At 34.6% G+C, this 27,257-nt stretch overlaps 1 protein-coding gene across 6 annotated transcripts in view; it reads right to left on the bottom strand.

Moving 5' to 3' along the window:
• Window positions 1–306: 306 nt before the first annotated feature.
• The window catches only part of LOC139959016 (calcitonin gene-related peptide type 1 receptor-like), an 88,643-nt gene continuing 61,692 nt past the window's right edge, over window positions 307–27,257 (bottom strand). For 3 of the 6 annotated variants that reach the window (XM_071956518.1, XM_071956519.1, XM_071956517.1), the window contains 13 exons: window positions 24,179–24,253; window positions 22,672–22,796; window positions 21,956–22,066; window positions 15,476–15,573; window positions 11,848–11,936; window positions 11,408–11,528; window positions 9,591–9,744; window positions 9,036–9,096; window positions 8,374–8,437; window positions 7,373–7,458; window positions 5,766–5,901; window positions 4,285–4,434; window positions 307–1,589 (listed from right to left, as the gene is read on the bottom strand). In XM_071956518.1, coding sequence (XP_071812619.1) covers window positions 1,263–1,589; window positions 4,285–4,434; window positions 5,766–5,901; window positions 7,373–7,458; window positions 8,374–8,437; window positions 9,036–9,096; window positions 9,591–9,744; window positions 11,408–11,528; window positions 11,848–11,936; window positions 15,476–15,573; window positions 21,956–22,066; window positions 22,672–22,796; window positions 24,179–24,225 — 1,569 coding nt within the window. In that variant the 5' untranslated portion in view covers window positions 24,226–24,253 and the 3' untranslated portion in view covers window positions 307–1,262. Of the gene's footprint in view, window positions 1,590–4,262; window positions 4,435–5,765; window positions 5,902–7,372; window positions 7,459–8,373; window positions 8,438–9,035; window positions 9,097–9,590; window positions 9,745–11,407; window positions 11,529–11,847; window positions 11,937–15,475; window positions 15,574–21,955; window positions 22,067–22,671; window positions 22,797–24,178; window positions 24,255–24,445; window positions 24,451–27,257 lie in introns of those variants that run through there. The other 3 variants (XM_071956520.1, XM_071956521.1, XM_071956522.1) reach the window with 3 other exon arrangements.

Below are 27,257 nucleotides of genomic sequence, written 5' to 3'. Positions count from 1 at the left end.
CTCTTTGGAATGTTTTAAAGTCTCATTTCATTACCTATATACGTTTGGCAAATAGGTAGCGGTACACTGTTTCTATGGGATATGAGTTCCACCTCGGTTGGATATGTGGACCCAGAATGAATTTGTGACGTCACAGCCATGGTAGACCTATTTAACATGTTGTGTACTTGTATAGTAAGTGTTGTGATAAATGCCATTGCTGTCGAACTGTACATATATATATATATATATATATATATATATATAAATGTGTATATATATATATATATATATATATATATATATATATATATACAAAAACATATATATATAGGTATACTTTCATAAATTTGAAACTATTGGATTAACAATAACATTTAGGCCACGCTGAGGTTCAGACCTCATCATCAAGTTAGCCCCAAAGGAGCATTTCCAGAGTTTTAGCATGTTTTCTAGCTGAATATCACGAAAATCTCATCACCTTTGAAAACATCACTTTCACTCAGTTTTGCCTTTATTCTTGAACTATAAAATATGACGACTAAAATACTTCCATGCTCTAAACTATCTATCTACCTCTGTTCTTACATGAGCTGGATCATATCTGAGAAGTTATAATGTAAGTGAGACTTTGCTTACAATTTACGATACAAACATAATATTATGATTTTTTTTTTCTTCAAATCTCTAGTTCCAGCCAAACGAGACTAGATCAATTCGCTTTCATCTACCTCAAGTTATCGTAGTTTTCCACAAACTACGTTTGGAATGTATCTGCCGTAGATTACAGAAATAACCCTTAAAACCAAATGGAAAACAGAAATTCACATTGAGCACAGTAATTTTATAGATATTGTCAAATGTAAGTCCTGTTCATCATTTTCTACAACGTTAAATGGTTAAGACTGTTGAGGACGGTGATAACTATTTTTCAACAACATTGCATGACAAAACAGAGCTACAAAAGAGCTGTTACCAAACTGGGTTTGGTACATAGACAGTGCGAAGGCAACAACAGATACTGTAACTTGATGTCAAAATTTGCAGAATGGAAAATCAATTTTCGAAAAGTCTCTGATATGTCTTCTTCTTGCGTCATTCGGCCAAAATTTGAGGCATAGTAGTAACCGATGTCTAGATGTCAAGAAGTGTCGTCCGAAGCAAGTTGTAGAGTAAGCATAATGTAGATATATATGGGGATATCCATCCGTCCCCTTTTACATCCCAGAGATGAAACGCCTGGCTCTCAAGAAGTCATTCATTCTATCCTTCTTTCCTCCATTTTAAACTACCGTTGTTTTATCTGGATCTTCGGCCGCATCTTTCCCTGTCATCAATGGTTTTCGACTTTCCATGTCGTTAGCAATCGTCGCCTCTGTAAATCCGACCGATTTTTTACTCTTCCCATTGTCCCCGTTAATCCCATTCTTTGTCTTGATAGGATGATTGATGTAGTTATCCAAATCTTTCTCCGAATGAAGATTGACACTCAGAGGTGGTGTAGTGGATACAGCTTCGGTTACAGTAGTAGTGGTGTGTCGTGACCGGAAGTCACCACTTCTTCTGAACTGCCAGTTGGATAGCCATTTTCTCCTGATCTGCATCTTTACCTAATTTAATAAGCATTAATGATGATCAATTTGGTATCTAATATTTAATTCCTTATATATCTCATCTGACCTTAAAAATACAAAATATATTCGAGCACCAAGTCCATGATATATGCTGTCGATAAGACGCATTCGCTTGAGATGTTACCAATGCTCTATTTGGTACATCGGTTTGTAAGTAAAATACAAGAGTTTACTCCAGATAGCACAAACTACTACTTTTTAAATAAAACAATAAATAAAAAAAATAAAACTTTAGAAGCAAGTGAAAAGTAACGCAGCTTTAAAAGTAAAAAGACAACGAAAATAAAATCAAGTGGATAGTAAGATGGTCGCTGTATAGACTTCAAAACAATGTTGTTTGCTCATGGAACCGCAACAGGCCCAGTTAACCCTTCATTAGATGCATGTGATTGGATTCCTTTCATTACAGTTCCCCATATATGTTTGTTTACTCATTATTGTTTATACTCCACTTTTTGTTTGAAGAGAAAGGATGAAAGAAAGAAGGACAAATTCAGAAAGGGGGGCATGCATTTGAAGGAAAGACTAAGGAGTCATCTTGAAAGAGGGGTTTGATTTGTAGTTATATAGTGGAATTAGGAAAATGAGATGCCGTGGTAACGTTAAGGGTTTTATTGATAGACGACGATATGGAGAGACATAGCTATAAGGAAACCGAAGAAGCAATGAAAGACACGTTTGCTATAATAAGTGTTCAGAAAAACCACCAGTGGTAAAAGTGCGAACGGGTTAATATTGAAGCCTGTCACGGTTACAATGAGACCATGCATTTGTGTTGTTATGTATTACACTGCAACAGTAAGAAAGTTATAAACAGTAAAGGAGGAAACATGCTGAAAATAGGTAAATCATTTCAATTTGGAACACACCAACATCTCCCGATTGCTCTCTATACTTCTCTTGGACAAGATTTGTCGTCGTAAAGTGGGAAAATGAGAGACAATTGGGATGGACGAATGACTACTCGTCGCTAACGTCGGATGGGTTTGTAAAATCACATCTTAAAACGAAAGTAAACTTAGGAATGATCGAGCAATATCAACATGTTTCAAACATACAAAAAAGAGAGAAGTTTCATGCAGTTGTTGGTTATAATAAATTCATACATTTACACCAGTCGAAATCATTCAAGTTTGCAATAAAATGTAGATGCCCCAGCTCTAAGAAAGAAAGCTAACTGGCTAAGAAGCCGTTAGAGGATCGAAGGCATACTGTTCGTGGTGTACAAAAATGTAAACTTAAGTTTAAAAAGAATAGAATGAAGAAACAAATCAAACGTGAATGACGTTGCCAAAGCAACATGCAATTTAAACCCGTATCCCTGACAATCTGGGCAATCGACCTGTAAGGTGAATTGGTTATTTACCAAATAAAAATATAGAATAATATGAATGATGCAAAGCACTGCAAACGGTATTCACTTTTGGTTACATCTCCTATGAGCATCATCTGATTAATTATTCCGAGGGAGGCGTATTCTATTTTGAGGCAATGGTTTGAAGTTTTACTCGATCTAACCCGTTTCTCTTACCTTTTGGCATAACGGACACTATCAAATATGTAATTAAAATTAGACTTTTGAAAATAAATTCTGCATTGGTAACATATCAAATGAGAACGATACATGTCAGGGACATCTAGATTATGAGAGTGAAAGAAGTTAGACCTTTACGATGTTGACGGTCATGTAACCAGTACTCCAGCTTGGGGCCACGTGGGAGGTGCAAATGACTTATAGCAGGAACAGATGGCTACTGTGTAAAGTGTGTTTTGATTGTGCATGGTATTGTCTGCGCGAGACTTGAATCAGTGAGGCTCATTAACGTTTGCTAGAATATCATAATATCTTTATTACATTCTCAATTTCCCATCTCATTATGAAGAGATGGGAAGGGTGTCCGTTGGACTGGATGGTATTATATATCACTGGCAGATTTGTCGCTATGCCTTTAGCCAACCATTGTTTATACTAATGAGTGTAGAACACACATTGCAAATAATCATCCAGGCTTCCATGTCATAGCGTTGACGATTGTAACTGATTAGAAAATAGATAATGCAAAGCCCAAACTAGTTGGAACAAAATCGAAACAAACGGATAGTGGCGTGCGTATAAACTCAACAAAATAAATGAGTAAACCATGGTATCAAAAGCGACAGCATTCTCAAAAAGAAAAGACTTTTTCATTCAGCCTGTAACAGAGAAATTGTAAAAAAATGCATGCAGGCAGAAGCATTTTCTCAGGGTATTAAACAGAAAAGGATCATATGCATATAGTTGTCGTAACTTTCCCAAAACATGAGTGTATGATGTTTGCACCTACTTCTTGCATTTGTTTACCAAAGGTCGTCCAAGTGCACCCAAAAGCAGAACGTGCAGAGTTTATGCAAGGGAAGTAACAAACTAGAAAAGAGAGATAAACATGCAAGAAATAAATAAGAAAAATGAGAAACTCCTCAAGGGTAGCAGGATGAATTTTGCAGTAGCCAGAAGTAGCCGGGAAACATGCTTGAAGAGTGGAAGCGGAGGTAAAGATATAAAAGTGAAGTTGTGACCTTTTTTCTTTTTTTCTTTCGATACACAAAAGAAATGTTTTGAACAGATAACTTGCAGGGCAGTGAATTTGTGGAATTTGTTATTTTTTTTACCCAATCGACACCGTAAACTAACTTGGGTATCACTGGGCCCATCGGTTCCATGAGCGTTGTTTAGATGCGCATTGTGGCTGTAGTGGACCAAGGTAAAGTTACGGATGCTCCGATGGAGCTTGTTTATTACCTCGCCATTGAAGAAACAAAATATGCAGGCGACGAAAAGGCCCTGTAAAACAAAAGAAGAAGATGATCATCGTAAATAAAGCAGAAATAAAGGAGTGTTAGCTCAGTGGTTAACGCCGGGTGCCTTTCAATCATAAGGTCACGAGTCTATAGTCACTCCAAGATTAATGAATGTCGTCCAGTTACAGAGTTGTTGACAATTGACAATTCATAATCATGGACTTTAAATATGAATCTAAGAGACTGACTTCGGTCAGCTTGCGGCTTTGATAAGCCAATGAGGCTTCTTCGCGAGTTCCTGCTTGCAAGGGGTTCTAAAATACATACAATACATACAACTTTACATTACGACATCATCTCAATCTAGAACAAAAAACGATTAAACTGGAATCTGTGTAGGAAAATCCCAATAATATCAAAACAGATTATCACATTCAGTGTATCCTCGTTTCGAGATAGTTCGCAAACCCATAGACGCTCCAGCATTATGTCTACATCTAGTACCGCGTCAACGATATTTTTTTCGGCTTATGAGCTAAATATTTTATGTAAGTCTCCTTGTATTCCACCATTTAGAGATATAGTACAAAGGTCTTGTATAAAGATATATTAAAATGTTGTAATAACCGAAGGATTTCCTGCAGACCGGTAAACTACAATTGATAATGATTAATATGTTTTAATACTTCCTAATGCGTGGATGCTTACGTTTTCTATTCAGAGGTATATAGGTATAATTGTGCAAATGTAGCAGGATCAACAACAAAAAATTTCTAGTATTATACTACTGCCAAATACAGAGGAAGAAGACAGCAATCGTATTTGAACTACAATCTGTAAACATAAGGTATAATCACAACTGCCTATAATGCTCTGGTCAGTGGTCTAAGCATGTATAGGTTACCTTTTATGTTGGTTCTACTGTTGCCTTTCACACATATTGTTCAAACTTCAATCTAGTTGGGAACTAATTCCCTTCGAGCCAAAATAAATAAACACCATGTCTTACACTGATCCTCAAACAGCTGAACAACTTCATATCACGATACACAGCCACAAATGCTCCCTTTATGCAATTATGAAGGGCCATACGTCACTGGTCATGATTAGATAATCCTAAATAGGGATCCCAATTTTGGCAGATTCTCGGGTGATTCATACATCAGGATTTTTTCTCCAGTGTAAATGATAACGAAGGAAATATCTTTCCCTAAGGCTGTTGGATTGACATGAAAGTCTGTTTTTTTTCTTCAAATAAGTTTATGTTAATAATAATTTTGTGTTCATGCACTGTTAAGACATTTTCTTTTATTAATTCCCGTGATCAAACAAGGTTGCACTTTTCTGTTTGACAAAATGTGTGGATTCACAAACCTGAAATGAAATTAAGAAAGCGACGATACAATCGTAAATAACTTCAGCTACATGGTTATCACTTGGCCTCACTGGAACGATGATATAATGGAGGCCCATCAGAGGAAGCAGAATAATGGTGGCTCGAACAGCTCTTCTATAAATAACAAAGACAGAGATGGCCAGTGACCCTCAATGTGATTAGCTTTAATGATACACGATATCAAAACGTAATGAATTTAATGGCTTATTAAATGTGCAAACCCAACATAAAATGTAATGATCTTGAGAACAAAGCCAGACTTTCAGAAGGTGTTTGGTCACCTCTATAAGACGGTCAACTAATTTAGTCATTACAAATCCAGGTATTTACTCAGCAGAGTTGTCAACCTCCAAAGAGATAGTATTTGATGGAAGATGGAAGTGGATATGTTGGTTGTTTTCGTTAAAGTGTAATAATATTTTAGCATCGAACCCCTTTGTTGCATGCTTTGAAATTCATATAATACTTTCAACAAGCGCCAAATTTTGAGAAGGGATGCATACGAATAACAATTTTGTTTGTCAACTTCTCATCATGCAATCACCACACATGTATAGGATTTAGTATCGCTGTACATACTGCCAATTACTTGAAGGTAGTGAAGACTCGCGCACAAAGAAACGTCTGATGCCGGTAATCTGACCTAGTTTCGAATGAGGTGTAAAAGATGTGTTAGACACCACCATCGATCCCAGAAAATACACGCACAGCTTGCTACCGTCGGTAATTAGACAGTCAATGCATGTAGCTATACGTTCAATACCCACAGCACAGTGTACATAGCAGCGATGGACATCTCAAGTCCAGATGAAAGATAACAAGGTATTACGTTTCATTACTGTCTGCATTTTGTAGCGACAAGAAGAAAACTACACTTGCAAGCAACAGAAAGTTAACCTTTTCAGAGGGCGGCACGCGGTTTGGGCGAGTCTTCAATGCCTTTAAGTGAACATTTCGTGAAAGTGAGACAATACCCCGGCGAACATTTTTTCTGTCTAACGACTTAATTAGTGTGCCGGTGTAAGATCTTCAATATAGCACAAAATCCAGGACAGAGAGCCGAAATCCGACTTTCATTTATACCTATCTGTGCTTACACCTGGAGTTAATCCATCAGTGTAAAAAAGTCCAAAAACTAGAGAACATAAATCGAAGGTTATGGTAGGTCACAAAAGATACCACTCACTGACGCCAAGTGAACGGGACGTCGGATTATATTTAGTGCATGCTTGAATTTTTATCTTAAACAGAGATAACGTTTATTTCTACCATCTCTTTTTTAAAGAAAAAGCACCCAATCCAGAGCCTGGACAAGAAAATCTAAACAATTTGATCCACTCTCAAGCCCCCCATTTCCCTTACATAGAGTTTGTAACCGTATGCTCGTGACGATTTTACGCCAAGTGAGTACAACGAGACACGTTGACTTATATTACTAAAAGTACTGTTTGTCTGATCTAACTAGTAACGCATTGTTTATTAAATTTTGTTGCGAGTCTTTATTTCACCATGGGATTCCTATCACATTTGTAGAGTGTAATAGTGAAAAATAATCGATAATAAGTCTAGTTTCTGGAGTACTTACACGTATGTTCTTGCACCTTGGGATGGTGTTGCCCTAAGCTTCGTGACTAAAACGCGTACTATGTTAAGGAGAAGAGCAGCGTTTGTCTGTGTTGAAAGAGACATAAAATACATCTCATAGCTGTTAGACGAATTAATGTCATCAATTATCATTGTCATCAGTAACAAAGTATCGGTTTGGTTTACATGCGTAATGATAAGAAATCTTCACTACCGTATTTAACCAACAACAACAAAAGTACGGTGTTTCATGATTAATATATTATTCATGTCAAAAACCACTTATTGCAAGTTAACACGCATTTTTAGTGGCTAATAAATAATCATAATAGTAGTGTGGTACAATTGTTATAGCATTCAGCTTGGAGAAACAAAATAAAACGCAGCGTAAGAAACTTCAACGTATGCTATTATTGTCAGTCGTGGGAAATGGCTCACTCGTTTCTTGTTTTCTTATTTTTTTTTGGGGGGGGGGGTGGGTTCAGTCGGGGAATTAAATTATCTTGCTAGGGGTGCATACCCCTTTTCAACCAAACACAAACTTCAAGCGCATTCATTATCACAGTATTGTGTTTAGCGCTAATTATAGACCAAGTTATGTTTCAGAATGCACCATTTATCGGCTTAGCAGTCCCTATCTAAATCATCTCGGAGAGATTTCTTTACAAAAATAAACTGTGCACGCTAATGCATATTCATTCAGCTGTTTTTACATATAAAAGAACCATTCTTCGCAGTTTAAAATTCACCTTTCAAGACGAGGCTGTCGTCTGCTATGAGTAAAGGGCTTTAACGTGCTTTGATTGAACACTATTGACTATAATCACCTTTAAGAGTTTTAGCTTAATATCAAAGATGGAATGATAGTATACATGAAGATTCTCGTTCCTCAGCCTACCTGACCTTTTAACTGTCAAATCCAATTCAAAAATTTAACTGTTAAACATGTTCAACGCTACCTTTGGCATTTATCCAACTTGAAGAGGAGAACAAGTACCTTACCAATAATACTGCAATAATAGTTCCACCCACGACCCATTCGATCTCATTAGCGTTCGTCCAACACCTATACATCCGAGAGGAATAGGAAAGAATGGTTTTATCATAATTGTAAGACTAGTAAACACGTAGGGAAGTTTATATCGAATTGCTCGTTGTGGCTTAATACTTGAAAATGTATATGTATAGTTTACGACCTATATTGTAAGATGATGGTAATGAATTGCCTATCTGTAAACAACAAACCATAAAAACGTTAAATGAGTTTATTGTAACCAAAAAAAAACTACAATTAATTGATTCTTTTACATGAAACTGTCGATATCTTAGGTATATTAAACATGATAATTTAGAATATTTATTGTATCTGAAATACGGAATCTGAACCATCACAGCTGGAATTCCTTTTTTTAATTAGTGGATTTAAGTTGGATGTAGTCCCGAGTTTCTGTTATTTGGAAAACTTCGAACGAATATGACCGAATTTCTTTGCTGCAATCTCTTGTGATGAAACTAAAAATGCTGAAGAAGAAGCTTGAAATGTAAGAAATCAGGATTAGGAGAATGTCTCTTTAATGTTTGGCATTGACCATGATGATAAATAAGTCTGTAGACTAACATGATATTAAAGAAATATAAGAGCAAAGACGTTCTTATTCTCTCACCTTCCACCATCCTGTGTTAATAACAAGCTGAGGAAAACACTTGCTGGCACCAATGGAATCACTGAGAAGACAATAAACCCAAAATTAAGGAAAATTTATTCAGTTAATGTTCAAAATTCCGGGATTATAAATCATTCAAAACCACTACCTCATCTGAATAAATATTGTAACTCGATTACGTCATACCTTATAGCTGTTTGGTATTTCATCGCTGAACGATTTAAAAAGGTAGCAGTGATAGGTGACCTGAACTTTGCCGTTTGGATTGTAAATTCTTTTTTATCAGCAGTAATTGAGAAAACATTGATTCCTTTTTTATTCAATAAAGTATCAGACCTTCTGTGACGTTCCTATGGATGGGAACACATAGACTGCTAAACTTGCGATACAATAGCACACATCTAACAACACCGTAGTAAAATTCTCTCAGCATTTTCAAATTAATTTCTACATGGTCTCGTATTTGCTGGTATTTTGTGGCATTTATATATGATTTAATCCATAAATTACAGCCAAAGGAATTGTGTTTCTTATTTATCACACAACAACACTTACCCCATCCGACGATATAATAGAGAAGGAGATTATGATTTTCCGAGAAGACTGCAACCACTATCACCGTATGTAGGTATAATCCCTCACTTAGCATCCAAAAGTAGTTGCAAAGGACAAAAAACTGCGCAATGATATGAGTTATTCGACATGCCGTCTAAAAGAGAGAATATTGATCAAAAGAAATTGATTACAATGAGGCGTAAACTTTCGCTATCTACTGATTAAATGTGTTATTATGTCATATTTTGGGTGATATGTCCTTATGTCAAATTATCGTTAAATACAATCAATTGTAACTTGACACTATTGCTTTAACAATAAAGTGTAAACGTGTTCCTATGTATTCTTAACACTTGGGAATATCATGGTGACGTCTAACCATGTTAGACGTTCTTGACATGTTTCATGTTAGGAATGTTATGATCACATGCAACATATGTGGCATACAGGGAAGAAGACAATAGTGAACACGGCCAGTTTAAGGACGATGTCACCATACCCCGTCTTCTACTACACATAATGCTCGCTAAGCTGGCAAGAATGTACTCATTTTAATATATCTTCGTTTGAAGAAAACATTCCTCAGTTGAAAATGCTAATTGTACATTATGAAATTAAAAGCAAAAAACAGAAAATGAAAATGACATAATTGAAATGTTACTCAATTTAATTTTGAAAGATATTCATATCTTCGCTAGAAAGCATGGAAGGAGGTACAGTTTTCATAAAATATGCGACAAATTGCTCAAATAATATACTTTTTAAAAAAGAAGAAAATATTCCTCAGTTGAAAATGCTAATTGTATACACGATGAAGTAAAACAAAGACACAGATAAGGAAAATGATAATATTGAAATTTCACTCAATTTAAGTTTGAAAGATATTCATATCTTCGCTAGAAAGCATGGAAGGGGGTAGTTTTCTTGAAATATGCAACAAATTGCTCAAATAATCTACTTTTTTTTAAAAACCCAGGGTGTCCTCGTATTTACTCAACATCACATATATTGAGCTGGATTCACTGAGTGCGTGTTCGTAATTTTGAAACGATTTATCTCCATTTACCTAGTTCTATTCACGAATGATCAAACTCAGACAGCCTTTGGGTATTTTGTAGTCCAATTAAGAATTTAAGAAGGACGTCAATAAAGATGAGTCATATTCGTCTCACTATGACACGTGGATATAGCATGCTGATCAACATTTAATTTATAGCTAGCCAAAACATTTAAAACGAAAGAGCTGACTTTATCATTTCATGATACTGCGTAATACACATGCTAACGGATATATATATAGGCCTATATCAATATATATATATCAATATATATATATATATATCAATATATATATCAATATATCAATATATATTATATATATATTTATTATGTATGTAACTGAAATTGTAGTGAGTTGGAAATTCCAGAACAGTGAAAACACTTCCAGCCTCCACCAGGATTCGAACCCGGGCCTCCCGCTTTGTACGTTGACACCCTAACCAACTAGGCTATGGACGCTGATTGTATGTCCAGAGGTTCGAGACCGGTAAGGATGGTCGATTTGCCACTGTAGGCGTTTGTCACCTCTATCATACAATACTAGTTCTGTTTCTTTTTACTCTAAAGATCAAACATGATTCTAACCAACTCGAAATATGTAAATATATATATATGCAAACATTTATTTATATATTCGTTCGTTTACTTCATGTGGTTATCGTCCATCTAAAGTCAAGTGGATTTAGTGAAGTCGTATCATATTTACGTGGATCTTTCACATTAAATATGGCATAGAATTCCAATATTATAAAACTCACCTCCTGTTTGCTCTCCGCTGATGCAATGATGGTGATATGCCACGTGATGTTTGATATGCAGCTCAAGATGAAGGAGATGAACAGATTTTTGTGGATGGTAACCCTCGGGCATCCAAGGCTCCTAAAGATGGAATATAAATATAAAAAACGTCGATGTTTTAAGTTCAGATTATAGAATATATAAATCGCGGTCTTGTTCCTGGTAGTCAGGGTTAATGGAGTTTGTTTTGCATATTTGGGATCAAACATGTGTTTTGTATCCAACATCAATGTTGGATTATAATGCATTTTATTTTTCGTCGATGGTAACATATTTCGGGCTATTTTCGTTTCTTCTTCTCACATTGGTTTATCCTTTTTTTTCTCATCTTCCAAATGTGTGGCAGTTTCACTTTGTATACGGGCTATTCTATCAAATCGTTGTTTCAGACTCTACTCACTGAAAGTATGTGAATATGAAGAGGGCTAAGCAGAGTGATATAACTGAAACACTGTATCCGGTGTAGAATATGGCCACATGGATAGTGCTCTGAAAAGAAGGCAAGAAAAAACAAGAACAGTTTTGAGAAAAAAATAGCATTATTTCAAGCGGTAAGAGAGTAGGACCCTTTTCAGGTACAACTTCAACATGTTTACCTACATGATATTTAATTCATCATATAAATATATAAAATATAGTATAAAAATATAAACATATAAAAATTAATAAATATCACATTTTCAATGCCAAAACAAATGTTCAAGGACAAATGGTAGCTTTTAGAAAAAGCTTACAAAAGCACTTCATCAACATGTACTAGAACTGCGAAATGAAACTGGGGGAGGGGGGAGGGGTGAGGGAAGGGAGAGGAAGGGGTGGTGCAGTTTGTTTTGTTTTTTTTTGGTACTTTTTTCTAATTGTAAAGTTCTGCATTTTTTTCAGGGAGTGTCACTACCCGACAAGCCCTATAGGGTTTTTTAGTACACTTCCTTTCACAAGTTTTGTTTCTTATCTCCTTCTATGTCATATGTCATACTTATAATGTGATAGAACAAAAATAAATAAATTAAATAAATGAAATGAATGGTATTAATGTCATCCAATGGTGATTAGTCATTCAAATGAAGATACAAGAACATGTTTTGTATAAGTTACTTGAATGTATAAGACAATGGAATGACATTAAACTTTAAACAACTTTAAAGGTCGTCATTAATAAAGATTAAAGAAGCATTCCAGAGATTATAGAAACATTAAAGCTGAATATCTTCAAAACAGAAACAGCTATAGTAACATTAATAACACTACCCCTCCACCCCCCCTCCTCCTGTCCCCTTCTATTGTTCATGAATTATAAGCTATGAAGACTAACATTTTGTCTCAAGCTATAATTTTCAAGAATGTTATCTTCTAAGCTGGTGTATAAATTGATAAAGTGTTGTTGTATAAATCTTTGTAGAAACTCGTTCTACGTGTTACGAGTAGCGAGGCTTTACATGCACTTCGTTCAATCACAGTCATTTTAGTGAATTGTGAGAAATAACTTTTGCTTTCATTTGTCTTTTTCGGTGTCCCTCTTGAACCGAATCATTGACTAAAACACTATACCTACTCAACTGTTTTCCATCGATTATTATTTGTTTAGTTATCATTCTGTCATAGATTAGCAATCTAACATATTGCAGAACTAAAAAAAAAACTAATCTTCGATCTCATCCATTTTCAGAGAGTTCCTCACTTCTGATAGTAAATCGATATTTGTTTACATGAATGGTCCAAATTCTGTCCAGACGCGATGAATGATTGAGCAACTTTAACTTTAGGCGATAAAATATGGCATCTGAAATGATCCCATAAATCGAATACCATAATACTTTTCAATTACGAAATTGGATTTCATATTCATTTCATGTCTTATCTTGTCCGGGCTTCTTTTTGTGTGCGGTCCCTAAATTTACTAATATATGTGATAAAAAAATATATGGCATAAGATAATGCTTCGCAAGATATGTAACCTCTCTAGTTGTAGGCCAAACTGTGGTCTATAATAAATGCATAATGCAACATTAGGTAATAGAGGCTGGTAATGTAATATTGATGAACAGTTCAATTATAAGTTAAACTGAATAATATGGCGTATATTGTTTAGATTTAGAATTTTTAACAATTTCATCAGTAGAACAGAATTGAAAGAGAAGGGAAATACCCATTATTGCCACCTTTTAGAATTGTTGTTATTTTTGTACCAAAACTCTCTACCTAGTCCTCTCTACCAATATACTATACACCCGTACGTGTCAGACAGAAATAATCATATGAGTGCAAGTAAATAAAATGATTTATATTAGTTTCAGGTCGAGGAAATCAAAAGATTGTACGTGACACTTGCGAGTGCCCATATCTTGTGCTGTCTACACGTCTGAATTAAATCTTAGTAACGTTGTTTAAGCCCCCCGTTAGATAACAGCTATGGATCACGGACTTCCATATCTTTCAGCGTTAGCTAATAAGTGTATGATATAAGCTAGACTATATCTTCGAGAAACACATCTCGCCAAAGAAACATCAACAGAATATTTCCAACATTACATAGCATATAGGTAATCACTATCTCGTCTGCAAATTTCCCTGCGATGGCCTACCAGATGTCAACAAGAATTTAATTCCCTATTGCTCCCTCAAGAGGTAAAGACGAGATCTGATTGACACGCCAAGGGTGTAGTCTTTCACATAAAGGGTCTTGGGCTGCTATCGATGAAGAAAACAATATCTCCTCATGTCAGGTGAAATTTGAGAATCCCTTTTTGGGTAAGGTGAAATATTTCAGCACTTTATGGAGGAGATTCATAATATAGGGGGAACAAAATCTTTCTAGGCAAAAAAAAAAAAAAAATGATGAAAATTGATGAAAATCAAAGCTTGATTTGATAAATGCATATTGAATATCCATGTTGGACGCATTTTGGTGATGCAAAGCAACTTTGGGACAACCTTTTCGTACAATAATAATGGCTTATTAAGATAGAATGCTGTATATATATACTGACTTTTGAAATGATGATAAGTCATTCCACAGCGGCTAATGATGTGCGGCTGGCACGTAAGTCTAGCCTCTAGGGGAATACCTTGATGGCAATGACACGTTCCTCCCAGAATTATTGTCAATACAATAAAGTAGGCTAGCCCTATTTATATCTTCTTTATACGTGTTGTAGACCTTAGCTAACCGCATGATGTCATCTGTCTTGATATCTAACTGACATAATTCTAAATAAGCTCGTAGACAAAACCATTTAAGCATAATCAAACTTGCTCGATCTGTGACGTTAGAGTCCATAATATCATAATTATATATCTGATTCATTTTGGGAATGTTGGCATTCAATTCAATTCAATTTCAATTTGTCATTGTTATTTCTTTTAAATATTTTTTGTAACAAACACAGTGCGGTAGGAACATGAACTTTTAAAATGATAGGAAGTGAACTTAAAGAAATGCCTTGTGGGCTTGACAAGTGGATTACTAGAGGAAGGAAGAGACCTTTTCTTCTTCTTATAGTACTGTTATTTGAGAACTCTTACAACCGATTCAGATTAACCTGTCAAAGCAGTAATATGACTAAACTTATTTTTTATCAAATTTTCAACAACAACAAACCCAACTGCGACAAAGGCCAAACATATCCTGATTCGACCAATGGTTTTTACTCTGCTTTTATACTAATATTATAGTGACAGGAACCTAATATATTTATAACAATACTGCTATAAGCACCGAACAGTCACGTTATATATGACGCGTACTTTTCTAAGGCCTGTCAAAGCTTCCGTAATCAAATAAGGTGATCGATTTGTAAGTGAAACTCATGTAAAGGATACATGCAAGGGATTATGGATTACTACTTCACGTCGGGTGGCTTCCAATTCAACATTTTAACTCATATATATGTGTACCTATACATATACAATAAACAATGTTAATGGATAGATTGCATCTGCTGTATTAACGTCTGCAACTTCCTGAAGGCCATCAAGTATTCCGCCATCATGTGTTCTCAAGGAAACTAAAAACTTGTTTCTTGTCCTACCTGTGATGCGCCGCAATTAGAGTAGTTGGTCCAGGTATAATTAGTGTCGGGATGTTTGAACCACGTCCCATCAGGCATGCATGTTTTCATGGCATCTTCTGTAAAACAATGTTAAAACAATAAGTTTAGTTTAGTTTAGTAGAAAAGGAGATCAGGGGGACACTTAATCATGAAGAATGGGCTAATTAATACAATTACTTCTATTATACGATAATTATAGAAAGAAAGAAAAAAAAAAACATCTGCAGCTACAATTTTGCCGAATGAAGTAAAACTACAATAAATACACTGTAAGTAATATTCTTCATTTAATTAGGAGGTTACGTGGTGACTTGATTCAGGTTTTCAAGATTGTGTATGGTTTTGACAATTTATCCTTCACTGATATTTTTCATATTTGCTAATAGTAGTTGTACCAGAGGTCATTGTCTAAAACTCCAAAAGTTACAAAATAGGATTAATATTCGGCAAAACTTTTTTTCTAATTGGGTTGTGAATGAGTGAAACGGTTTGCCTGAGAAAGTTGTACTTGCAATTAGTGTGAATGGGTTTAAGAATGCTTTGGACAAGCACTTTAAGCATTGTAATCGGGTCTGAGTGTTTGTGTCTTCAGTTTTTTCCCTCGCCTATAGGGTCCGTGAAAAAGTTTCTTTCTTATTATCGTATAATATAAGTAATTGTATTAATTAGCCTTTACTCGTGGATATGCAGACACCAGGATGCAGTTTGATATGATTTCATAGTACATCTTATTATTGGTTGACGTAGTCGTTACGTCACTATGACGTTGTCATAGCGGTTGGTTCACTCCAAGCACGGTTCTGTGCTCCTAGCCTAGCACAGTATTGGCTTACACCACACCACAGTAATCTTGGCAGTGTCAAAAGGAACAACACTGCAATACCTTTCACGATTCTTTTTTCTTAATCTCTTTATTTTCTTTCTGAATCTAACTTTGTTATATTTTGTTGATGCTACACTAAAAATATGACTAAATTTCATATTTTTATAGCCTTTGTGCATATGTTGTATATTTAATAATTGAATGCAGTAGCGTGTAAATCTCCATTATTAAAGGGGAACGATGATGACCTCAGCATAAGTGACGTTTGACAGTGCCACAAAATAATCATTCTCGAGATCAGTATACGGTACTTTTGCCTCGGTTAAGTTATACCAAAGACCAAACGTGGGCAGGGAACAGGAGCCACCCCCCCCCCCGTCAAATGTTTTGCCAATCCACCCCACACACCCCTACTATTTCGGTGCCGAATATAGACCGATCTACTTGCCGTCCTATTTTGAAGAAAAATGAAATTAATAGGTTAGGTAACAATGCAATAAATTGGCAACAAACTGGCTGCAAAAAAGAAAACACTATAATTTTACATTCGTTGATAGTTCTCTGGTTACGGTACTGCAGACTAGAAGGAAACAAACAGAATTTGAACAAACAACAATAAGTGTTTCTATTTGTTTTTCTTATTGCTTTGTTAAATCTTCTCCCCGAAAATATTTCATAATTTGAACTGTGCCCTTTGGCAGGAAAAGAAATCCAATTCACACTAAATTGATAGGACATTTTGGAATATATATTAAAAATAAAATTCTGCTATCGGGGGTTATGATTCATTTTATACGTATACGTTCCGGTAATATTTTCTCTTATTTTCTTCGTCGTCTTCTGCTTTATCAAGTTCGACAGTTTTCCTTGGAAGGCATATTTCAAATGCGACAGCAGACTCGTCGACAACCTTGATAAGTATTTTGTTTCGCTCGACCTTCCAAAGAGACGACCGGGATAAAACAAGAGAGAAAAATTTATCTCATCTTCTTTCCTTTGTAATCCTTTATTTTGTCGCTTTTCTTGGGGGAGGAATTTCGTTCCAAACTCTTTCAAACTGAGTCTTTATATTTGAAACCTTTAACACAAGATACCACTGTTAAAACTTGTCATAACAATTCTAATTAGACCAGAAGTCTGCTGATAAACCGCTCTATCAATTTCGTAGATAAGGAAAGAAGTCTGATAAAGTCACAAGCAACAAATTAACCTGAGAATCTGTGATCTTAGAGCTTGCATTGTTATTTGAATCACTTGGGAAATACTAAATCACTTAAATGTAAGTCATAACAACAAAAAAAGCAGCAAATTGTTTTCTTGGCAAATCCCTTTTGCCCTTTTCTAGGATTATGGAGGTAGCGATTTGGTTAATGCTATATCCCCGACTCGTGCGTGGCTCCATTTGTATCTCGATTACAAACCGGTCAAATAACCTTTACTAATTTTCCCTAGATGGGATACTGGAGCCGCGAAAAACATGGGCTGCTGGGTTTATTGAATTCTCTAAGATTATAATTATTAACCAAACCGAGATTTACGGCGTTTTGTCGGTGTGGATAACTCTTTAGTCGCATGCATATATCCCCGGGAAAACCCACCATCACGTATATATATACAATGACTATAGGGACAGATTCTCCTATTTTAACTAATCTACTTAATACTATTCCTGATGAAATATTTTAAATATATAAAAAATGATGCCTGTTGATATATACAAGAAATAATAATCAACATAAATTTAATTCTCTAATAAGTGAAGTACTCAAATCCTATGAATTAAGCCCCCCAAAAAACTACTGATTTAGGGCATCTTGTAATATGATGCGACTGCGTCTACAAGCAAGATATGAAGTGTGCTCTTGAGATTAATCAAAAAGCACTTAGGTTCAGAGCATAACACACTTATTAATACTTGATATGACGCCGAGAAAATGTCCTCTGATTCCTTCCACTACAGGTTTTGTTTGTTGAAAAGCCCTGGACAAGGTTAGTATCCCATCACCTGGTATATATGCAACTTCATCATTTTCATTACACATGTCCACAAGCGCAACAAACAACCGCTCATGACGTTTCATTAGCTGCCAATTTACACTAACTGCGATATCATTTATAGCCTGGAAATTAAATTGGTGGGCTTGATTGGCGACTTGGCGACGACAAATCACACAAGACCAAAATAAAAAAAAGGCCTTAGCTGGTTTTGAAATATACAAATTAGGAGTAAGACTTTGACAATTATTTCGGACTCGTATCAAGGAAAGAGGTATAAATTGTTCATTCATGTAAATATGAGAATTGTTAAAATCTAGATAATATACGTTAGGCTATGTTTGATCTATATTAGTTGCTTCTTTCGTTGTTAAGTTCAAAGACCGACGAACTGTTCTAGAGAAAATTATCACCAAAGAAAGCAAGTTTTGAACCAAAATGTCATCGAAGGATTGATAAAAATGAGGAAAAAATTGTTCCAAAGGAGAACTAACAGAATTATGAATTTGTTGACAGCAGTCATATTTATTGTTGTTTCTGATTTTTTCATTTATTTCAACGGTGTTTGCTGGCAGCGTATACTTTTGTTATACAGAGAAAAATTTGACAAGAGGTTGAAAGGTCAAAGAGACGGTCGAAGATCAAGTTTGTTTCTTAGTCTTATTCCAGGCGTTTTACAATTTCATAATAATGATATAATATCAAGTATTAAATCTACTTCCAACAATTGACTTAGTTAATTAATGAAATTAGTTTTGTAACACGTAACGAGTGAACATGCGAAAAGGTCTGTTTTTTAATGTAGCCATTACTAACCATTTTATAACGATGACCAGCAGATAATGAAAGTGTCTACAAAAGTACTTTGAAGAAGCCAACATTTTTCGTATACGTGCAAGATATATACCATGCACTGAACCTGTTATTCCAGAGTTCAACCGCGTGGAATTCGTTTAATCTTTTAATCTGTTAATGCGATCCAGTTTACTCATCTGTTTGCAATGTAACGTCTGCAATGAGACAAAACTATTCTTTGCGTCTGAAATGATTTCGTCCTGAAATGTGACATCGCACCGTTACCATAACAATTAACGATAACAAAAGAATGACTTACATTATAACTGGACCCGGGTCTGGGTTTGTGTATTACCATTTCATACATTTGTCCACTAGTCTACTTCAGTTTTGTAATTATCACAACTAGAAAAAATATAGTTTTTTACCCATGTCATTCAACTTACTATTGTCCTCCATGTCCTCGGATATAGACGTATTATTTTTCCATTTATTTTATGATATACCTTTCCAATGAGCAATGCAATAGGAATATCTTTATTTTACGTTTATCAACGGACATGGCATATCTTTTACAAGTATAATTATAGAGATTGATAATATTAGTAGATAAACCTACATGAAAAGTCATTAATGATATAACTCAGTGCACTCCGCAAATGCATTAACTGAGTATAACGCACTCTGTTTATCTTATAGGATTCGAAGTTGTTAAGTGAATACAGCGCTTCGCGCACAGTAATCGTAAAGTTAAATTTATAGCAGAAAACCGTTCAGAGTTTAGGTGAGTGATTATTTCTTTTACAATCATAGAAATAAGACTTCATATGTAAAATGAGAAAATGATAAGGGTGACTTAATCCATGACCGTCACCCCCCTCCCAAAAAACAAAAACAAAAAAACAATATGCTTAGGGGAAAAAACAACTGTTCTTTAATATGAAACTCTCCACATCCAAAACTATAAACGAAGCTGTAGAAATGCCTCTCCCAGAGAAGTTGCTCAATGGGTTACATTGACTAATTAGCGTTAAAAGTTTATTTGTTGAATTTAGTCTTTTTAAAAATTTAATCTGGAAGGCCTACATGCTCGGATAGATCAGGCCGCGGGGAAGGCAACATCTTTCAATACAACTAACTTTGGTATATAGCCTACATGTTCGGAATATGTACTCGCTCCAAGAAAGGTATACCCGATGTCTTAGTATTGTTTTCGTCATTGTTGTATGGCACCGCACAAAAAAACTGACGTGACAGAAAAATTCAATTGTAATGTGTTTGATTAATATTACTCTTAACAATAGAAACATCATTACATCACAGAGACAGAAGGAGAAGAAAAAACCACATTGATTACACGATTATTCGCAGACAAAAATCAAATGCTTTTCAAAATATTGACTTAGTCGCTAAATATTTTGCAATCGGCAGGATGAGCTTTCCGCAGTTCACGGAGCTTGATGATACTCGCCCAACTAAATAATTAGAACTTCTCTTCTTGTGAGACGATATATAGTGTCTTACTAAGGTATAGAATTACAAATAACTGCATTCATTTGCTACAAAGAAGAAATTCCTGAAATTAGAATTGTTCCGCGGTTCCTTTCTGATTCCGAATCGAAAGTGACACTTTGTTTGCAAATAACTTTAATCTCCCTATTTCTGGAAACTCGGCCAAACGATTCCTCAAATAATATTCTAGCAAACGGCTTATCATCGCTACAGTTTAACGGAATCTTAAGGAATCCCTAAGATCCTATATATACTGTTGAAGACTTTAGTCCGTTCTAGATTCGAGGGAAGATTGTATTTCGAAGTGATAAAAGCCCGTTCTAATTTACTAACGCAAGTATATGTATTCCGACATTAATCATTCGGATAAATGAAACCAATTTAACCTAAGGCAAAGTCGACAACTATTTTCTCTCTCTCTTCAGTTTGACTATCTTAGACGGCCTGACGAAGAAGATAGGCCGAGAGCCTAGATTGGAATTGTACATGACAAGTGAGACATCATCCAAACTGAGACGATGGTGTCCAATCTGTTGTGACTGCCAGCTAAATTGTTTACACAAATGTTTCTCGTAAATAGTTTGTGGTTGGTGTTAAAGAAAGAGTGCTGGATTGTTTTATTTGACTGATTAAAATGCATTAATATTGTTATGTACATATGTATATATATATATATATATATATAAATATATATATATATATATATATATATATATATATATATATATATATATATATATATATATATATATATATATATATATATATATATATATATATATATATATATATATATATATATATATATATATATATATATATATATATATATATACCTCAAGGCTTGATAGGCCTTAGATTCTTTATCGAGAGAGGAAGAATAATTCATTCATCATATTTCAAAAAAAAAAATGGTTATTGAACATAATCTTTGATTTATACGATTGTCACTTTAAAAATTGCCACGATGCATTGGAATATATTTTATAGTGCATGTAATTAATTTTCACTTACCCGTGTATCACAAATAAATAAAACAATGGAAGGTATCCAACATTGATCCACTAATGATCGTTACGTAAAAGCATGAATCCCTGTGGCAATCTGAAACAATTGGTATCTAATAATATAATCTGCCTTGCTGACTTGGGTATTTACTATACTCTTAACCCATATGTCGATAGCATTACTAATACTATTTACAATGGTGAAGGATAAAGTTAGGTATGGCAATGACCCCGTATTACCCCCCCCCCCCCCCCTTGGCTGTTGTCATATAATTACAATAGCCACAATCATAACGGATACTAAAAATGTATGAGAACATTGCTTACTGTTCGGATTAACTTGTGGAACCCACCATGGGCATGGTTGAACCAGGGTATCTCCGGGTGTAGTCCAGTTCCAACAATCCCACGTATCCCATACAAGCGTGCAATGCGGCTCTAATAGGTGAAATAATAATAATAATAATAAAAAAAAATAATAAATAATAATAATAAAAATAATGATGACGATGGCGATGGCGATGACAACAATAACAATAACAATAATGATAATAATCATAATAATAATAATCATATTCATATTCATACTAATGATCATAATCATAATAAATATGGATAACGAAATGTAATTATGTAAGAATGTTGCTGCTTTTATTGTGTTTATTGTATAAAGTTAAAGCTATAACGTAGCTTTATACGACAACAAGAAGTTCCATGTTAGTTATAGACATTTACCATTCCATCACTACCCGGATAAAGTCATTGTTCAGTGATAATGAGTGTGGTTGATATCAACATATTCCACTACGATTTAAAAACAAAACAATACATAGCGCCAATTGATTGTACATTTTAATAAATCCCTCGAAATCAGTTGTGGGGATTATGATTTTGTTGTTGAATGTTTGGCAATAACCATCAGCAGGCTTTACATAAGACAACACCCATTACTTTTTCTCACTATATAACGCCATTTATCGGCGGGGTTAAAAATGGTAGATCATTTTTTCTCCTTGCATGAATGATCGACTGAAAGACCGTACCGTCAGGAGGGCTCTCGTTTTCAATTCTTTCGCAACAAGAATCTCGCCTTCTCCTCCATTCGTCTATTTGGTCAGCTGTAGCAAGCGGGTCAAAGTCTTCATATTCTTTAGAGCAACTCGGGTCGCTTATTTTCGGAAATTAAAATAAAAGAAGACATGGTTTACTTTATCAGTTGCTGATTTGTAGAAATATTAACAAAATACGGTAAACGTAGAGATGACGTCGAACCACACATATCAATTGGCATACGTGACATCTACGATAAAATGCATTCCATTTTAAATATTAGGAACGAATTCAAGTGTAGTTTGTAAAGGGTTGGTGATGCAAAACTATGACCAGACCTTTATCACACCTGACTAGGAAGTGGGACGTATTATCAAGCCATCATATTATTAGCTAACTCGACATCGTATTCTAGTATCTCTTAAATATCAAAGGGACTAATGATATTTCTCTTGACGTAACACGGTCATGATCACATGGTAATGTTACCAATCTAAGAAGACTGGTTGTGGATCAAGTTGTTTGTTTTTCGTGCTCAGGCTCTATCTTGTAGGACTTCTCTTAAAAAACGTACATATAATTCAACATTGAACTATTTTAAGAAGACAATATTATACAGATATCTAGGATATATATATCTAGGCTATAAATATTTATATATTAATAGGCTGTACATAAATATATATATTTATAACGGTTATATATATATATATATATATATATATATGTAGCCAAGATATAAATATAGGCTATATATATGGCTATATATGTAGCCTAGATATATATAGATTATTGATATGGCTATATATAGGCTATACATATATGCTACATATAAATATATGCTATATATAGGCTATATGTATATATAGGGTATATAAAGGATATGTATAGGTTATATATAGGCTACATATGCTATATATATATTATATGATTTATATATAGGCTATATATATAGGCCATATATAGCCTATATATAGCCTATATATAGCCTATATATAGCCTATATATAGCCTATATATAGCCTATATATCTATATATATATATATATATATATATACATATATATATAAATGAAAATCGTGAATATATATATATATCTATATATATAAATATCTATATATATCTCTCTCTCTCTCTCTCTCTATATATATATATATATATATATATATATATAAATAGATATATATATATATATATATATATATATATATATATATATTCACGATTTTTTTCATTTATATCGATTTTCATTTATATTTCATTTATATATATATATATGTATATATATATATATAGGCTATATATAGGCTATATATAGGCTATATATGGCCTATATATAGCCTATATATAAATCATATAATATATATATGTAGCCTATGTATAACCTATACATATCCTTTATATACCCTATATATACATATAGCCTATATATAGCATATATTTATATGTATAGCCTATATATAACCATATCTATAATCTATATATATATATAGTACTCACTTGTAAAGGGAACCAAAGCTGAAATAATATGAATCGTTCTCCTGCATTTTCGATATCCTTTCGTACTGCCAGTGTCTGTAGAGAAAGAGAGAGTGAGAGTATATACTTAGGAATTACTGATATTTTATTATATTAATCAAAGTTAAGAAACTGAGATTCCGCGTTACACTTCCAGGCAACACGTGAGAAAAGTGTTGTTACTATGTATATTTATAGAATATTAAAATAACTGCGGTCAGTGCAGGTTGCAATTCTATACCACTTTTACGTTTTGACATTGCAGCCTGTCCGCACTGAAAGCGTATCAATAAAGGGTAACTGAGTCACGTGGGCTATACGGACGCATGTCAGTCCGTGCCTTCCTCAGAAACAACGTAGAAGTTAGTAGCAATACCTTTATAACTTCACACACGATGCTTATAACTCATCTAAGAATTCATTAGGTACAACTGCATTTTTGAAAAAGAATGTACTAACGGCGTTTTGCCTTAATTGAGCGCTCTGGACATTTAAAATAATTTCAAATCTGAATATCGGAAAAAAACAGAATACAGTACGAAACTTAAAAACTTGAGCTCAAAAGTTAACGTCTTATTCTCCAATTCAGTTTCCGTTTATGCTGATATTATCATGATAAAATAATAAAAATGTCGATTGTATATAACACATGTTTTCTTTTTTATGTAATAATTGAGCCTTATTGCACTTTTTTTGACTGAACCAGCACTGTCCCTTTTTCCCTCTCGAACTAGGTGCATGTTTATCATTACAAAAACAGTGAAGTTAATCAAAACAGTTATCTACTTAATTTGAAAGGTTGGACAGGTCGTCACTTAATGTAGCCGTAGGACTATATACATATATAGGAATATGTATAGGATATAATCGTGAGGAACGGGGTGTCTCAGTTACACGTTACATCAGGCTTTTACAATGGCAAAGTTTGTATATGCTTTTCAAAAAAATCTTTTTACGTGGTTGCCATATTCATCGTATACCTTGAACAAACCTCTTAAAAATGTTAAAGAAAATGCCTCTAAGGGCTCTTAAGCGTCACTCCAATAGGTAAATATAAATCCCGGTGTAGAGGTCAAGTAACAATAATTTTTTGTTCTCCGTGTTTATATGTTTCCATCAATTCCACGAATAAAGTTTCCTGTGTATATCCATGCTTTGGGGCTGATAACCGCAGTCGAAATATTTATCAGTTAGAGAGTAAATATCGGCTGTGTATAAGTTTTTTTTTCAGTGGCAGTGTTGAGAGGAACGCCGTTGGGAATTCAAAGAGAGGTAAAAGGATTGACAAGTGACTAGAGAAGCGACTGTTTCCATTTTCATGTTATCTCGATAGAAAAATATGTCAAGAAAAGGCCACAAATTTAGGGGTGTCAAAAACGCTTCTGAAAATTAAAAAAGGATTTTCGGTGGCACATGGTTACACCGATGTGTATTAAGTGTAACGATACAAAAGCAAATGCCGGAACAGTTATTGTGGACAATGTGTCCTCGTAAGCTGCGCTCGGAGGACATTGTACAAAAAAAAAAGGAAATGTCTAGTGTCTGTTAAACTCGTAGCGAAGACAGCCAAACGTCTTCGCCTTTTGCCTTATCAGAAAGTTTCTTGAAGATGAATCTGTTTTGATGAAATTGTTGTATATGAATCAAAACTCAACTTAGAAGTAGATGCAAGGTGTTTAAGTTTGAAAACGAGTTTTGAAACACTTTGCAGTTGTTGAATGTTATAAGAGTTGATATTCCTTCCTTGTGGGTAGATCAAAACCAGAGACAATATAAAAGCATCCAACAACGCCTGGCGTCGTTTTTTCCTATTTTGAAGCTCTTTAACTCAATTCTCCTTTATCTTTAGCTCTTGAACTTCTTACCTCATATAGATTCTTCCGGGGAAGAACAACGTGACTTGAATAAATAAATAACAATCATTAATTCTCAGACCAATCTCCCGGGCTCAGAGTATAGCATGCCTAACGCAATGTACAAATCTGTAGGACAATTAGCACCTATAAACTTACGACATTATGCCAGCTACACGTTTCCTAAAGACTTTTAAGCAAGGGTTCCTTTTTTTTCTTTTCTTTTTTGGAATAATGCTATTTAGGCTATGTCAACTGATCGCGAGTGTTGAAGTTAAGGTTGTCGATGACAGAAAGACGAATTCATGGAATGTTTGAAATAATTATTAAATTAAATAAATACATGAATAAAACGTAAAGGTTTTTTGGTTGGGTGCCGTTATATGTCTACAAAATTACAATGATTATTAAAGGGTGGGATGGATCGGGGATGTTGAAATGAGAGGCTTGTGAGTAGGTGGGGGTGTGGTGGGTTTCAGGGGTGGGCTAAAATGAATAGATAGCAATGCGCCTATATTAACATGAATAAATACGATCTGATGGTTGAAAAGCCTACACTAACACGCTTTGTATAAAAAAAAACATAGGAACGTTAGTATAATACCCCATGTATGTGTTAAGACGTATTTGTCCGTTCATGTTCCTATGTAATTTTTAGTTGAGTTAATCCCCAAAAGAAATTTGTTTCCCTTTCATAACCATATGCAAAACTTGTTGTTTTGTTTATGCAAATGTTACATATATTCATAAGGCTGTAAGCATCACCTGAGTGTCAAATTTGGGCACCCTTCAAGCACTTCCCTGCATGGCGTCAACAACTATTTGCATATGAGTTCAATTACTTGTATAAGTTTATTGTGTGACAGGAATAATTTGAACGTTCCCCAAAAATCCATAAATAGGACTGAAGCTCTTTGTTTCAAGGCCTCACCATATTAATACGACACACTTAAACAAAGCTCCCAGTCTATTATTTTATTAATCATGAATATGAAAAATCGTTACAAATATGCGCCCTTTAGGAAACAGTGAGGGTTCGCGTAGAGTCAATGTATTTCTCCAAAGGCATTTTGGACCTTGAGTACTTTTTCGTAAGAACGCCTCTGTTCAAACGTTGCTTCTCTGTACGAGTTCAGGGGGCTGGCGTCCTACTTTCTCTGTTGCCATCACAGAATGGTTGACAAACAACTATATATATATATATATAT

This window comes from Apostichopus japonicus, chromosome 18 (assembly GCF_037975245.1).
Source record: "Apostichopus japonicus isolate 1M-3 chromosome 18, ASM3797524v1, whole genome shotgun sequence".
Classification (NCBI taxonomy): Eukaryota; Metazoa; Echinodermata; class Holothuroidea; order Aspidochirotida; family Stichopodidae; genus Apostichopus; species Apostichopus japonicus.
Note: the sequence above shows the minus strand (reverse complement) of the source record. Positions and strands in the feature narration are given on the sequence as shown.